General features: G+C 42.1%; 2 protein-coding genes across 3 annotated transcripts; one reads left to right on the top strand and one right to left on the bottom strand.

Moving 5' to 3' along the window:
* The first annotated feature begins 1,751 nt into the window (after positions 1 to 1,751).
* pla2g12b (phospholipase A2, group XIIB) lies at positions 1,752 to 4,605 on the top strand. Of its 2 annotated transcripts, none has more exons than XM_085800418.1 (4): positions 1,752 to 2,461; positions 2,964 to 3,052; positions 3,184 to 3,349; positions 3,496 to 4,605. In XM_085800418.1, the coding sequence occupies exons 1-4, from the start codon at positions 1,882 to 1,884 to the stop codon at positions 3,612 to 3,614; spliced, it is 954 nt and encodes a 317-aa protein (XP_085656544.1). In that variant the 5' UTR covers positions 1,752 to 1,881; the 3' UTR covers positions 3,615 to 4,605. The 2 variants fall into 2 exon arrangements, with proteins under 2 accessions (XP_085656544.1, XP_085656545.1); XM_085800419.1 differs by having other exon boundaries at positions 2,964 to 3,040.
* On the bottom strand, positions 3,941 to 13,986 carry oit3 (oncoprotein induced transcript 3). The gene is made up of 9 exons (XM_085800417.1): positions 13,798 to 13,986; positions 10,387 to 10,761; positions 10,175 to 10,285; positions 8,318 to 8,440; positions 8,090 to 8,212; positions 7,010 to 7,170; positions 6,439 to 6,851; positions 5,165 to 5,264; positions 3,941 to 5,008 (listed from the first exon to the last, which is right to left on the bottom strand). The coding sequence occupies exons 1-9, from the start codon at positions 13,853 to 13,855 to the stop codon at positions 4,850 to 4,852; spliced, it is 1,623 nt and encodes a 540-aa protein (XP_085656543.1). The 5' UTR covers positions 13,856 to 13,986; the 3' UTR covers positions 3,941 to 4,849.
* Between the last annotated feature and the right edge of the window lie 321 nt (positions 13,987 to 14,307).

Consider the following 14,307-nt stretch of genomic DNA (forward strand, 5'->3'; position numbering starts at 1 on the left):
GAAATCTCTTTATTGAATATAACATGTAGATCATATGTTAAAGCTGGTAATATCAATAACACAACTGAAAATATTCTATTACAAGTCCCGCATTGAAGCAGCTGCTACTATGGTACACGTTAGCATGTATTTTGATATTGTTGATGGTTACTGTGAAGCTAATATTAGCTACTTTATTTACTGTCTGAAAGTTTAATCTGGAACAATCTCCTCCAGTTTAGAGGATGATCATGTATTTTGTAGTCTACTCGTATACTAGTATTAAACCACCTGGAGTAAAAGGTTTGCCTCTGAAAGTGTAAAGTGTTCAATTACACCTTGTACACATACAGTACCTCAAAACTGAACTTAACCCTCTCTGGCATGGTGCTCACATTGCCCATGTAAATATTTTAAAATAAAATATAATTTAGAAAGGAACATGACAAGTCTGTGATTTACGAAATTTTGTTTGGGCAATAACATGCAACATGCAGATGTGGTCACCACAATCAATGTCTTTGCTATACTATTTACTATTTAAGTCCTCACAGGAAATGGATGCAGGAACATTTCATGTGTGGAAGGAATGTGATCGAACAATAAGGCTCTTTCCTTCTGACAGTGAGGACAGTGAGCTTGAGGAGAGTGACAGTGAGGAAGAATGGACCTAGTAGTAGCACAGTTAGGAGGTCAGGATCAGTCAGTAGAGTAACATAGCAATGTATTAAGTGTATTAACCAGCTCCCAAAACTGGGGTGACATAGCTACAGTATTCCCCCCTAAAATACAAATGCATGCTATAGAGGGTTAAACACAAATATGAGTAATTTCATGTAGTTAGTTTGTTCTGCTGTTTGTGGTGAACATTTACTTTTACTTGTGTTGCATAAGCATCAGTATTCTCAGGCCTAAGACTATGAAAGGGCTTCAGGCTCAGTGATCACATGCATATGCGGTGTTTCATGTTAGAAGATGTCAGATTTCACAGTTTCTAGTCCCCCTGCAGCCAAAGAGCAGCAGTGATTTTGACACTTCCCATATGTTGTTTTAGTGGCCCAGGGCTGTTCAATTACTATATTTTAATATGAAGAAGATCAGGAGGATAACAAGCCCTTCTATGGCTACAAGACAGTAATCAGTATTCATTTATACAGACTCAATAAGGCAAGAAAATGAAATCCCATAACGTGATTCACAAGTAGGAGTAAAACAGACCTCAGTTGTTAGGCAGGGACACTAAAGAAATACATTTCCACAGCATTAGGAGCACTTTAATATAACCACAAGAGGGCGGCACATACATATCAGAGAAGTGCTCTGAAGTTTGCACTGGAACAAGCTGCTTTGAAAACAACCTCATGCTGAATGATTAAGATAATGCACCACTCTCTACTTGTTGGCCGCTGAAGTACCAGTGTATGACCTTTATCAAAATACAGTGGCGCCCGTTTGAAGTTGATGATATGTTGATAAAGGTCACAGGCTGAAATGTCAGCATTCGATGTGGGAAGTGTTAAAGTGAATAGGAAGAGGGTTTTCCTCTAGGCTCAAGTCATGTGACTGTTGAGTCACAAAAATCCAATTATGAACTCTGGAGATAAAACTGTAGTGAAATCACTCGTTTAATGTGCTCAAGAATCACAGAGAAAGAGAAGATTACAGGAATTGAATTAGATTTCTTTGGATTGATGTGCTGGTGACCTTTGCCCCCATCATGAGAGGGGGTGCCTTGCTGTCTGCTAGAACCTAATCAGAGGTCAAAGTCTGCTCTCTGGCTGACACAGCCGGGAGGAGCGCAGTGTGTTTTTGTCCCTCACTGTCTAAGCCCCTCTCACCCTGTTAACAACACCTCGCCTTGTGGGGAGCTTCCTCGGCTTGGATTGTCGCCAGCTCAACACCATGCTGACCCGGACTGTGGTCCTGCTCCTCCTCTGCGTGTCCATGGGCATGTGTGCCACTTTAGGCCACTACCAGGCTCAAGAAAACGAGGTGGAGGAGGAGGCCCGAGCTGCGACCTCGGCTACTGCAGATGAAGGTTTTATTGCAGCTTCCTCTGTGGGTGATTCGCCTGCAGCTGAGGAGCCTGTAGCTGATACTAGCTTTGGTGACAAATTATTAGCTAAAATACTTACAGTGGGTAACCCAGCAGCGGAGGAACAAGAAGTGGCAGATGGGGCTCCAGCTGAAGAGCCAGGGACAGACAGTGATGGGCCTGCCAGAGACATCCCTGCTATGGATGCTCTTGCTGAAGAGGCTGTCACCCAGAAGCAAACTTCTGCGAAGGAGGAGGAGGAGAGTGAGAATGAGATCAGACCCATGAAGACTCAGTCCCTGGACAAACCCTTGGCTAATGAAGAACAAAACAGTTGGAGCCTTAACTCAATTAGAAATAGTTTCCAGACTGTGCATGGATACTTTGACTCACTGGTGGAGCTGGTGGGGGGTAAGGATGGGGTGTGCCAGTACCGCTGCAGATATGGTAAGAATGAATCTTATGAATTAATCCACTGTCATGTTATTGAGAAAATCAGATGTCTAGTGTCCAGGAGGTGGGAATGACCAACAGATAGCTAGATTGCTGTTGTTATTGGGGTGTTTTCAAATCAATATTTTGCTGTTCAGATCCAATATCCCTTCTGTAACTATTTGTGAGTTTCCTAAGAACACTTTAACTCAGGTTTAATAAATTCTACTGTCAGTTTATCAGCCACTTCAGGTCTTGATCTGAGATTACAAAAACGGCTCGTAGGCTGCTGCTGATACAGAAACCTGAATACAGTCTTTATCAGTCTGGGAGGTGTAGATGTACTGTACCTTACAGTTATACAATCAAAACAACTGTTATGTGTTATCTGTGCTGTGACACAACACAAGAACATAGATATGAATCCTTGACTGGGAGCTGATGATGACATTACCTTGTCAATACACTATTATGTTTGCCCAAGAATTAAATGGAACCTTCTTTGTTGTTTTCTCAGGAGAAACTCCTCAGCCTCGGCCCAGCTACCAGCCTCCGGAGCCCAACGGCTGCAGCTCCTCTCTGGCTGGTTTCCAGGTGAATGCCGCTGTAGGTGGCCTGTTTATAGGACCAACAGCCCAGAGCTACAGTACATCACTGTGAAGCTGGCTTCAACTATAACACTATAGCTTCTGTGTGAGTAAACTGTGCTGACACAACCTGATTCTTCATTTTCACAGCTTGACCTGGGGATCCCTGCCATGACAGAGTGCTGCAACCAGCTGGATGGGTGCTACGACACTTGTGGAACAAACAAGTACGACTGCGACTCCAAGTTCCGCACATGTCTGCACGGCATCTGCTCTGACCTCAAGAAGAGCCTGGGCTTTGGGTCAAGGGTGCAAGGTGAGAAAATTGCAAAGAGTTAGTTCTCACTTTTTCCTGGCTGTGTACTAGAATATCTGACAAGAGCATCACTCTTCCTTGTGAGTTATGGAAAAGTAAAAAGTTATGATAAGTAAACGTGTCTCCCTTCTTTATCTCTGTCCTAGCCTGTGAGTCGATGGCAGATGGACTCTACAACACGGTGTGGACTCTGGGTTGCAGGCCTTACATGAACAGCCAGAGGGCAGCATGCATCTGCGAGGGAGAGGAGAGGGACGAGCTGTGACACAGAGCACAGTGGATAACTCCCAGACACTTTCACAGACAAATAAGAGGGTCATGGGTATTTTCACTGATTATACTGTATATTTATAGGGTATTTGTCAAAGAGGAGATACTTCACATGAGCGCTCTAAAGATTAAGAGCCAGGGACATAAATGAGCAGTGCAAATGAACAGTTTCTTAGCTTTTATTCATAGGTTTTACAAACAAATATTAGATATCTGAATATGACTTGCAGAATCTTGTTCATGCATGTTATACTCTCCATAGTTCATTACATTTTAAGCCATTTTTAGGCCTCTATGACTCCATTACCATAAATTACTCTGATGACTCCAAACAAAGTGCCTGATGGGAAGGATATTGTAGTAGGATTAATTTGCTCCAGATAGAAAGTCACAAGATAATTACTGTGGCGCACACGGTACATTGTGCTCTGGTATTTAACATTTATCAAACTAGTCTGTTCAGACCTTAAGTCTGCGTATTGTAAAATGTAATGCCTATTACATCTACTATGTTAATGTTTGATGTAAGTTATTTGTCAGTTATTTGTTTTGTTTTTTTAATGAATAAATGCATGACTAATTGCAGTTTAAATGACATGATTAATTCTAGTTTAATTGTCAGAGTGATGAAGCGTTTGCATAATTTCCGGGCACAGAGCACTAATATCTCTTTCCCACCACACTGTAATGTGTGACATGCTTCCCAGCCATCGATTATACTGAGCAAATGAGTCAGGATGCATCTGTGGATGTTGCACATGTATTTTTCAAGCCAGTGATAGTGTGAAATATAAACCACTTTTATAAATCCACTAAATCTTTAAGCTGTAATCAAGCCTGAGAAATGCCTCAAAGTGTGACCTAGAAAAACATCCGTCATGCTGGAGTTGTTACAAATGAACTGTGGCCCCTCTGAATGATTTCTAATAGAAATGTCATTCACATTAATGTCAGCAAATTGTGCTGCCAGGCAAAGTGGGGGACACTTGGATACATTAAGCAGAATTTAACTGATCTACAGCAAAGCAAGCGACAACCGGCAAAAAATAGTAATGTGTTTACTGTACATCTACATGACCTAAAAAGGGACAGTGCAATAACTACTTTGTGAGTGTAAACCCATATTTGTTTGCTATTTTAAATATCAAATGAAATGTTAATGTCCTTTATTTGCTGCTGGCTTGTTTTCATTGTGTTGTTGTTTTTTCTGGCTGTATGTCAGCATCATGACTAAGGCAGGATAAAGATGGGACCTCCGCTCAGTGTGTGCTGCTGCTGCTGCTGCGGTTCACTCGTCCGCGTCTCCCTCCGCACGCGTCTACGGCAAGGCTGGGCACAGCGGGAGTCTCCTGCCCCACATACTAACACCAGGCAGTGGAGATAGACTTGCTGTAAACAGAGGAAACACACTTATTTTAAGCAGAGACCACCATCAGAGTGTGAGGACACTGCTAATTTAGGTGAAGCCAGTCTTTACATTATGGTGCTACTGTTACACAGACACACACTCGCCAGCTGGCTCCCAGCATGCTTCTTTTTACTCACTTGATTGTCCTTGCCAATGAACTTGAACACAGGGACCTGGTAGTGCTTAGAGAGCTGGTCCTTTGATGAGTACTGTGTCACTGCTCCATCTGAGATGCACCTGGATCAGAAGTGAAGGAGGGGAAATACAATTATAAGTGCATACGATATCTTAACACAGTACTCAGTGATCCATATATATTTCTAACTAGCTATTTCATCAAGTTGAGCTGCCCCAAGGCCTGGAAAATCTGCTGTATTTTTAATAGGCAATCGTGAAAATAGATTGTAGCCCCTACTATTTGGTGTTCACACAGAAACATGGAGGACTCTTACTCTAGATTCAATGACGAAATGGTCTGCCAAAAGGGAGTGTTCCCCAGAAAATAAGGCTGTTCTGTGTTTCGATTTTTTTTTTCGACCCAAAACATTCTTGTTTTCTTTCCACATTAATCAGAGCGCGAGGCCAGTGGCATTTTTCATCTGACATTTCCTTGAAGGAACGGAGATTTCCTGTCCTATAACTGTCAAGCAGCTGATGCTGTGGAAACAGAGCTGGGTCTGATCCAGCCAATGTGTATTAGAAGAACTGTTAAGTTGCCAGAGTAAATGCAGCTCTGGTCCTAAAGATAAAACATTAAAAAGACAGAATTCAGCAGTTTTTTAGTGCATGAGCAAGAAGTTCACCTAAATTACAAAAAGCTGTTACCCTCTCACTTCTTGTTGTACTAAGCATTTCTGTTTTCATTTGCTTGGGTTATAAAATATATATGTATAAAATTAGATTTGAAACATCTATTAACTTTCTCTAGATGTGAAATATGACTTCAGAGTTGAAGACTTTTATTGAAATGACTATCAATAAAAACAGAAAATGTCACAATGAAAACTGATGACTGTTTAGTTCAGACTAACAGTGCTGTAATCGCCAAACAAAATGTAGCTATTTTACAAGCAAAGTAATCCAGAGAGAGAAACACCAGAGACTGACTTGATCTTAAAAACTGGCCAAATAAAATTGAATTTATTGACCAAATACCAGAGGTTCTATAAATATCCAAGCATTTTTGTTTTGTTTTGTTAAAACACAGCACACTGCTAAACAAACCTAAACATCATTCAGTGTGATACTGTAGAAGAACTTGGCATAGAAAGGAAAGGAAAAACAGAACAGAAACCTATTCATTAACAAACATGTGTAGGTACTGTTTAAGCATTACTGTTTTCTTCTTGAGGTGTGGCATATCGAGAAGCACAAGAGGGTTTGAAACTGGTAGAACCTCCAAACTATTTACCCATCTTTGATGAGATAATACTTGAGAGCCTGGTCAGCTCTGGGACCTGGTGTGGCGAAGCAGCTCTCCACTAACGCAGAGAGACCGTCCACTCTCTCTTTGGGCTCCACCCCGAAGAACAGGGAGTCTTGGAGCCGGAGCTGGGGCGGGTTGCGGTACGGCTCGGAGAACTCTGCATTCTTGAAGAGCTCCAGGAAGAAGGGGAAGACTCCTTCACTGTGGCCGGCCAGCTTCAGGGCTGAGCTGCGTAGACTCGCCTGGTACCCGTCTGACACATGGTACTCTCTGGGGAACACACAGGTGACTGGGAGCACCAAGTTGCTGGTGCGAACTATTAAGTCGCTGCTGCTCCCTGGGCTGCTCCTGGGGAGGCCGGTCACCAGGTTGGTTCCCACAATCTTGTCATCAGTTACCTGAGGGCCAACATTTACTTTACTTCAATAGCTTTTTCAGTGACAAGCTCACACAACTGTGCTCTTTGATATAGTGGTATTATTTCCCCAACCCCCTAACCATGAAGATTAAACCCTGAGCACATTCGGTCTAAAATTTCCAACTCTGTAATCCTGACCTCCACCACTGTGCCACAGGTCTTGAGGCTGAAGTTGAGGTTGATGTGTGTGCCATTGGAGACGCCGCGACAAGACGAGTTGGACAAAAAGAGCTCCAGTCCTCCAACAAGGTCCTTAGGAACTGACACTGTAATAGAGCTGGGATCACACTGGACTGGCACTGCAGGGGAGAAAAATGTCTCTTATCATGAAAGAGCACATGGGTACAATAACAAAGGGCAGCGTAAAACCATCCCACAGTTGTTTGATTAGATGAAGACATACTACACAATCTCTATTGCTGAGCACATGAAAAATGACAGTGAAAGCAAAGTGCAGAGGCACAGAGAACAGGGTTGTATTCTTTAACATGTTTTCTTGAAAGAAAACCAATAAAAAACCCAATATGTGTTTCGCCTTGCAGCACCATCTGCCTGACCCTTAGCTAAATAATGTAAGAATTTGAGTTTGTCAATATTGTGCTTCCCTCAAGGTACAAGGTGCAGAAGCCTCATGCATCTGTTTATATGCTGCTTTTTCCAATTGTCTCTGATGCCAATTTGAAAATAGCTGAAATGATTTGCTGTTTTAATGATTGGTTACCATAATCCAAAATCAAACTCGTTGGCAACCACTTTTATTGTTTTATTATAAGAGCAGTTTTTCTATCAAATGCGCCAAATATCTACTGGTTTCATGAATATTTGCTGTCTATTTTTTGTTTTGTGTGATTATACACTGAACATATTTGAGATTTTGACTGTTGGCAGAAGTAAATGGACTAAAACTAACTCGTTGTTTTTACTTTACTGTTGCATTATTCCATTCCCCAGCCAAGAGGTCTGCAGAAAAGAACTGGACATTCCTCTTATCAACTGCTATTATGATTAAAGATCCTCCATGATAAATAAATGACCACATTCTATGTTATAAAAATCTTTTAGATACAGACTAAAAAAAGGGTTTTGGTCAAATCTCTACCATCTTTTCAGATTAATGCAAGCATGAATCTGAGTGTCAGTTTGCTTTGCTGTCTCATTGATTATCTATCCTCAATACCTACCCTTATCTCACACACATACACAGGTACACATACCCACCCTGACATGTTTGTTTATCCTCTCCCAGCTCCAGTCCTCTCGGGCAGTGGCACTGATAGGAGTCCAACAGTGAGGAGCAGCCATGGCTGCAGCCTCCATTGTTACCGTCACAACCTGCTATCTCTGCACAAGGCAACACAGAGAAAAGGAAAAGATGGAGAACACTGTGTGGTTGATGGTTTAATTATCTCAGTACAACACTGGTGTGTTATACAAATATAGATATACCTCTGCAATTGTGTCCATCCTCATCCAGCACACGGCCCGGCCCACAATCACAACGCCTGGAGCCTTTGGTGTTCACACACACCTCTGCACAACCACCATTGCCCTTCTCACACTCATTCACATCTGAACATGGGACACACAACACACCTGGGTCAGTAATTATCAGATGAGTCTTGTTTTAATTGACTGAGTAGCAGAAGGGTGGAGTTATTACCTCCAGGCAATTCACTTAGCACTTTGTGGAAGAGGATGATAAATCAACTTTAAAGTACTTTAAATCTAAGTTTATAATACTGAGGGGGCTTGTAAAGAAATAATGATGGATGAAATAAAAGGAGAGACAAAAGTGAGCGTGCAAGAAAGTGAGGAAATGGAGGGAGTGAGGATGGAGAGATGAGGAAGTCATTTCTGAGACACTGAAAGGCTGATTTGGTTGATGGATGAATAATGAGACAATGGCAGATTTCAAGCACGCTAGATTCCTACTTCATGCCTGTCACAGATTATCAGGTGTACCATCCAGTGTACCACACACACACACACACACACACACACACACACATACGAATAGTGAAGTCAGCAAATAGCCTATAAAACATGATTGTGTTACCTCCTGTTAACAGCAATCAGAATACAGTTATAGAAATGAGATCAAATGGCCGGAGCAGCAGTGGCAGAGTCATGGTGCAGTGTAATGTTTCTGCATTTGAAGGGGGCTGGGCGTGTCAATTCAAATTTCTCCGAACTCGAATTTATCATTTGGGGGGTCCGAGTGGAGTCCAACGCAGAAGGTTTGGTTGAAACCAGGCCAGTGGTTTTGGAGAAAATGGCGAAAGATCCCTCCAGTGAATGCAAAAAATTTCTAACCACCAGGGGTGTCGAAAATTGGCTTTTGGGCCCAAAATTCAAATTTCTCCAAACTCGAATATGTCATCTGGGGGGCTGAGGGGAGTCCAACGCAGAAGGTCTGGTTGAAATCGGGCCAGTGGTTTTGGAGAAAATGGACCAAAAACCAAAAAAAGACTTTCTAGACTAACATCTAACCCCCTGGTTAGTGTAAATATTATGGTGTAGCTGATACAATGAGTTGATTTTACAAGAATAAATATCCACACATTTAGTCAGCCATAAAATCACACAGTGCTGTGAGTGCTGCGATTCACTGGTGTGAAAACTATTAAGTGAGTGAGTCAGAAGTTGGAACAGCTTGCTGAAAGTGCTAAAATGGCCAAAAGTAAAGATTTAGTAAGAAATGTAACAGCTGCTATGTCATCCATTTTTATTACAGTATTTAGTGACTGTAACAGCTCAATAATATCCAATTAAATCAGTTCAAATGAAGAGTGTCGAATTTGGGTACAGCAAGAGGGTCTAAGAGGGTTTAAACCCCTGAGAATGATAGGTGAATCCTCTCGCTGTTTCCACTACGTGGTCAGATGGCAAAGTGCATTTAATTGTCTTGATATTCAGTGACAAAATAATCCAATCAAATTCATTTTCATCAGATTTACTGTTTTGAACTTTTGCGCTCTTGAAAATAAACCCTGACATGAATGATAATGAGTAAGACTGTGAAAAACTATAATAAAGAAAGACATAAACTTTATTAGAGCTCAGACATCCCATTTGAGGGAGGTAAACAACAGGGATGTAACACTGACTCAGAATGGCATAAAAACGTGCCTCCTAAAATATGAATGTATATTGTCAAAACAAATCAAGGGTTGGCTTGTTATTGTTTTTCAGAAACCATTTCCAGCGTTTCCTGCTTCAACATTCCCTTTTCTTATCTTCCTCTGTTGCACATCTTATCTGTCCCCTTGCTTCCTTGTCCCTCTGTGTCCCTGTCAGTCTCACCCAGGCATGTTTGTCCGTCTGGTCCCAGCACAGTTCCAGATCCACAGCGACAGTCAGACTGAGGACATCTGGGACCCTCACAGTCCACCTCATCGCAGATATCATAGAAATCTGTGCAACACACATGTACATTAACATAACAGCATGAAAATTCAGTAATAGGCTTTATGTAGCATGCGGTGACTTTTTACACGTCAGACACGGTCACTCACGGCCACAGTAAACATGGAAGCAGACTGAGGGTCTGGGCAGGCGGTAGACAAAGTACCCCCCAGCGCAGGCTTTCACTTCTGCGTTAGCGTTCCATTGGCAGCAGTCGCCATTGAAGCTGGCGCACACAGGCAGGCTGACAATGCCTTCACTGGGTTGGGGGTGGCTGCCATTGAGCCAGATGGGAGCGTGGGTGCCACAGTGATTCTCAGAGATGCAGAAGGTGGGCATGGCATCCCCAGCCATGCCGGTGAAGCGGTACCACTCTCCAGACATGTGGCTGTCACACAGGGGCACACCAGACGTCTGGTTGACATGGTAGTCTGTGTTCCTCCAGGGCTCGTTCAGGCTGATGTAGGCAGAGCACGGGTCCAGGGCTGAGGCATGTGGGTGGGATGGAAAAAATGAGAAGAATTTTGTACAGTCTCTGAAAGGGTTGTCAAAGTTGGTAACTTTTCAGACTAAGACTCAACTTTTACTGAAGCAAATGATAATGTGATGAAACAATGGAAGGGAAACTTCACCCTTAAGAATAACAGTATACTTCCTCTATGCTTCCCCAGTCTTCTAGACAGGTTTCTTTTTATCACAACAGAGGCAAAATTATGTTATAAACTCTTCTTCAATTCCTGTGAAAATTAAAATATCCACAACCAAAATTACCTGCCGTTGCTACATGTTAATAGAGCCGTCTTTGTCTCGTCACTTCAGTGGCATGAGCCTTTAGCTGTGAGTTGATTCCAGGTGATAGCAGCTGTCACTTTGTGAAAGATCCAAATGTCTGCTCACCCCATAAACAAGTACAAAATCTTTACTCTCTTCAGTGAGATTGTGTCTATCCTGCTCACTGGAGCAAATGTATACATTACCATGAAGCAAAGCTTCAAGATAAACTGTACCACAGTCAATTTTAATTGAGCTAAAAGTCGAGCCGTCCACAAAGGGCTCTTTATCCAGCCAGTTCTGTCAGTGGCGACTCTTCTCACTGCAGCCAGTTGTGCCGAATCAGGGGAACAGCTGAACGGGCAGAGTAAACAAAGTGCAGCTACACAATCAATAGTCTCCCCCCTCATCAGGCCCTCTCAACAGTGTAATTAAGAGCTAGATGTAAAACAAAGAGAGAAGAAGAAGACATGAGGGATAATGGGAATGGGCAAATTGGATAAGAGTGACAGTAACTGTTAATCACTGAGTATCAGTGGTGATGAGGACACAGCAGGAGGTTGATCACCTCAGCAGTAAAGCATCTTCAGTGACAGGCCACAGCCAGGAAACATGACAGTGCGGAGGACCGGCACGGAGCAGTAAACACCAGCATAACCAGGGCTCCATGCTTTGCATTTAGCTGGATTAATGCTCAACATAAAATGTCCACGTTACTACCTCCCCTCCTCCATACCTTGAATAAAAATGGCTTTCTGTGTGACACCTAGATCAAGGCTGACAATAACAGTTCCTCTCATATCTGATATCACATGTAAACATGATGACACACAACCATGCACAAGTTGTGGTAGAAAAAAATGTGAATTCATTTCACAGACGTGCGCGCACACACATCCTTGTAAATCTATCTTTGTGAGGACATGTCATTGACATAATGTATTCCCTAGACCCTTACCCTAACCTTAACCATCCAAAACAAATGCCTAAACTTAACCATTACTCTAAACCTAATTTAAACCTAATTATAACCTAATGTCTTAACCCAAGTCTTAGCCCTCAAGAAGCCCTTTGAAAAAGTGAGGACCGGCCAAAATGTCCTCACTTCCCAAAAATGTCCTCACTCTGTTGGTTAAAAACTTCCGGTCCTCACAACGTAGCATGTACAAGAACACACACACACACACACACACACACACACACACACACACACACACACACACACACACACACACACACCAACCAATAATGGACTGTCCATCTTGTCGCAACCTGCTGCTTCAGTTAAAGGAGGATCAATCCATGTCCTGGGCCTGAGCCTGAGACGTACAACTGGCTGACTGTGTTCCAGCTCGAGCACCACAGAGGGGGCAGAGGACAGAGCTGACTCATGCAGTTCTATGTTAATGGAGGTATTAAATCTTCCAGATGGGGCTCGAATAACTTAATACAGCTATTAAGGGAACGTGGAGCAGCACAAGACCCAGGTCAGACTCCTGTGTGTTATCTATATAGATGAAGATGAGGACCAACACTTGACAATGTCCAACCTTATTGTTCCTCATAAAAACAATTTCATGTTAAAGAATTAAGCTGAAGATATACTTTCACTATCCTTAATAAATCCCATGAAAACAGCAGAACCAACAAAGAAACAGTTCTACAAAGATGTACCGATTATCTAGAATCTGATATAGTATCTTCAAATCCTGTGCCATAAACCTCAGTTATTATCTAGACACTATTAAAACACATCAGTGAGCCTCGGAGTCTGATATATTACCTCATCATAAACATGTGTGTTATGGATCATTTTCAATCCCAGTTCCTGATACTGCTGCTCTAAATACTGTTTCAAATAAATCAATCCACAGTGTAAAACGGTCCCAGCCTGAATTTACCCCAGTTTGAGTGACATTTAAAAAGAAAAACAACAACTATAGATCTCTTCCCATTCTGGGAACATATTTAGCCTTTGGAAGTAATATGTATTTGATGTGCAATTTTCCACAATAAGTAAATAAATTTAGTAAAAATTAATTGGCTCGGTGCTGAGTGTCAGAGAAGTCCTCAAGTAGAAGAGATTAAACAGCCACATTATTGGTTTTGGATTTTTCATTAAATCTGTTGGAAGTGGGGCATTGAATAGCTCACTGGGTTAAGCAGGCACCCCATATATAGAGGCTACAGTCCTCACTGCAGCGGCCCCTGTTCAATTCCCTCGGCGGCCCATTGCTGCTTGTCATTCCCCCTCTCTTTGTCTCCCCATTTCCTGTCTATTTCAACTGTCCTGTCAATTAAAGGCAAAGAAATAAACCCCCAAAATAAATACTTTTTAAAAATGTGTTGACAATAAGAAAGATTTGGCTGCTTGCTTTTCTTAATCTATAGGCGTTATGCACAGCTCCACTACTTCCTGAACTTAGACAAGCTCCTTTATTTCCTGTCTTACATTATTGGACAAACGGATTAATCCAGGTGTGCCTGACCATTGTTGTGACTACTGAGGTCAGAGTCAGACACACCTGGATTAATTTAGTTTAGTTTAGTTTGTCCAGTAATGTAATACAGGAAATAAAGGAGCTTGTTTAAGTTCAGGAAGTAGTGGAGCTGTGCATAAAGCCTATTATATCGTAAAGCACAATGGACACAGACAATAACACATTTCTGTACAAAAATGCAAAATAATCTTAGTGCATGAGACACCTGCCTGTTCTGAGTGTAAACAAAATGGGAAATATTACACTCACCTTCACCTGCAACTGCAAGAAATTCCTGAAGCAGACTGGTAATCACCCAAAAAATCATGATGTTTTCTCACAGTTGGATGAATAATAAATCCAGGTTCATGTGTATGGTGTGTATTCCTATTGGGGGTCTGTCTTTAATAGGCTTGTCTTATCTGTATACGTCACATTGTCATGTCTGTTTCTCACCTTGATCCCCTGACCTTGTTCTCCCTAAATCCCACAACAGGACCATCCTCCCATTGTTTCAGACTGAACAGTCCCCACACTCTCCTCCCCTGTCTCCACACACAGATCACTTTACACTACCCTAAACTATCCCAAACATATTCAGAAAAAGTGTGTTTTGGGCTTATGATAATTAAACATGGCTATCTACTCTGTCTCATCCCCCCCTCCTGATTTAAAGGCCACTGAAATGAAAGCAATGATCTCCAGCAGCATTAAACCAGCCTGATTAATCTGCGTAACATTGTGCAGCCGGCGGCAGCATCCTTCACTTTAAGGCAATAG

This window comes from Trachurus japonicus, chromosome 15 (assembly GCF_045865225.1).
Source record: "Trachurus japonicus isolate A0001 chromosome 15, Traja_1.0".
Lineage (NCBI taxonomy): Eukaryota > Metazoa > Chordata > Actinopteri > Carangiformes > Carangidae > Trachurus > Trachurus japonicus.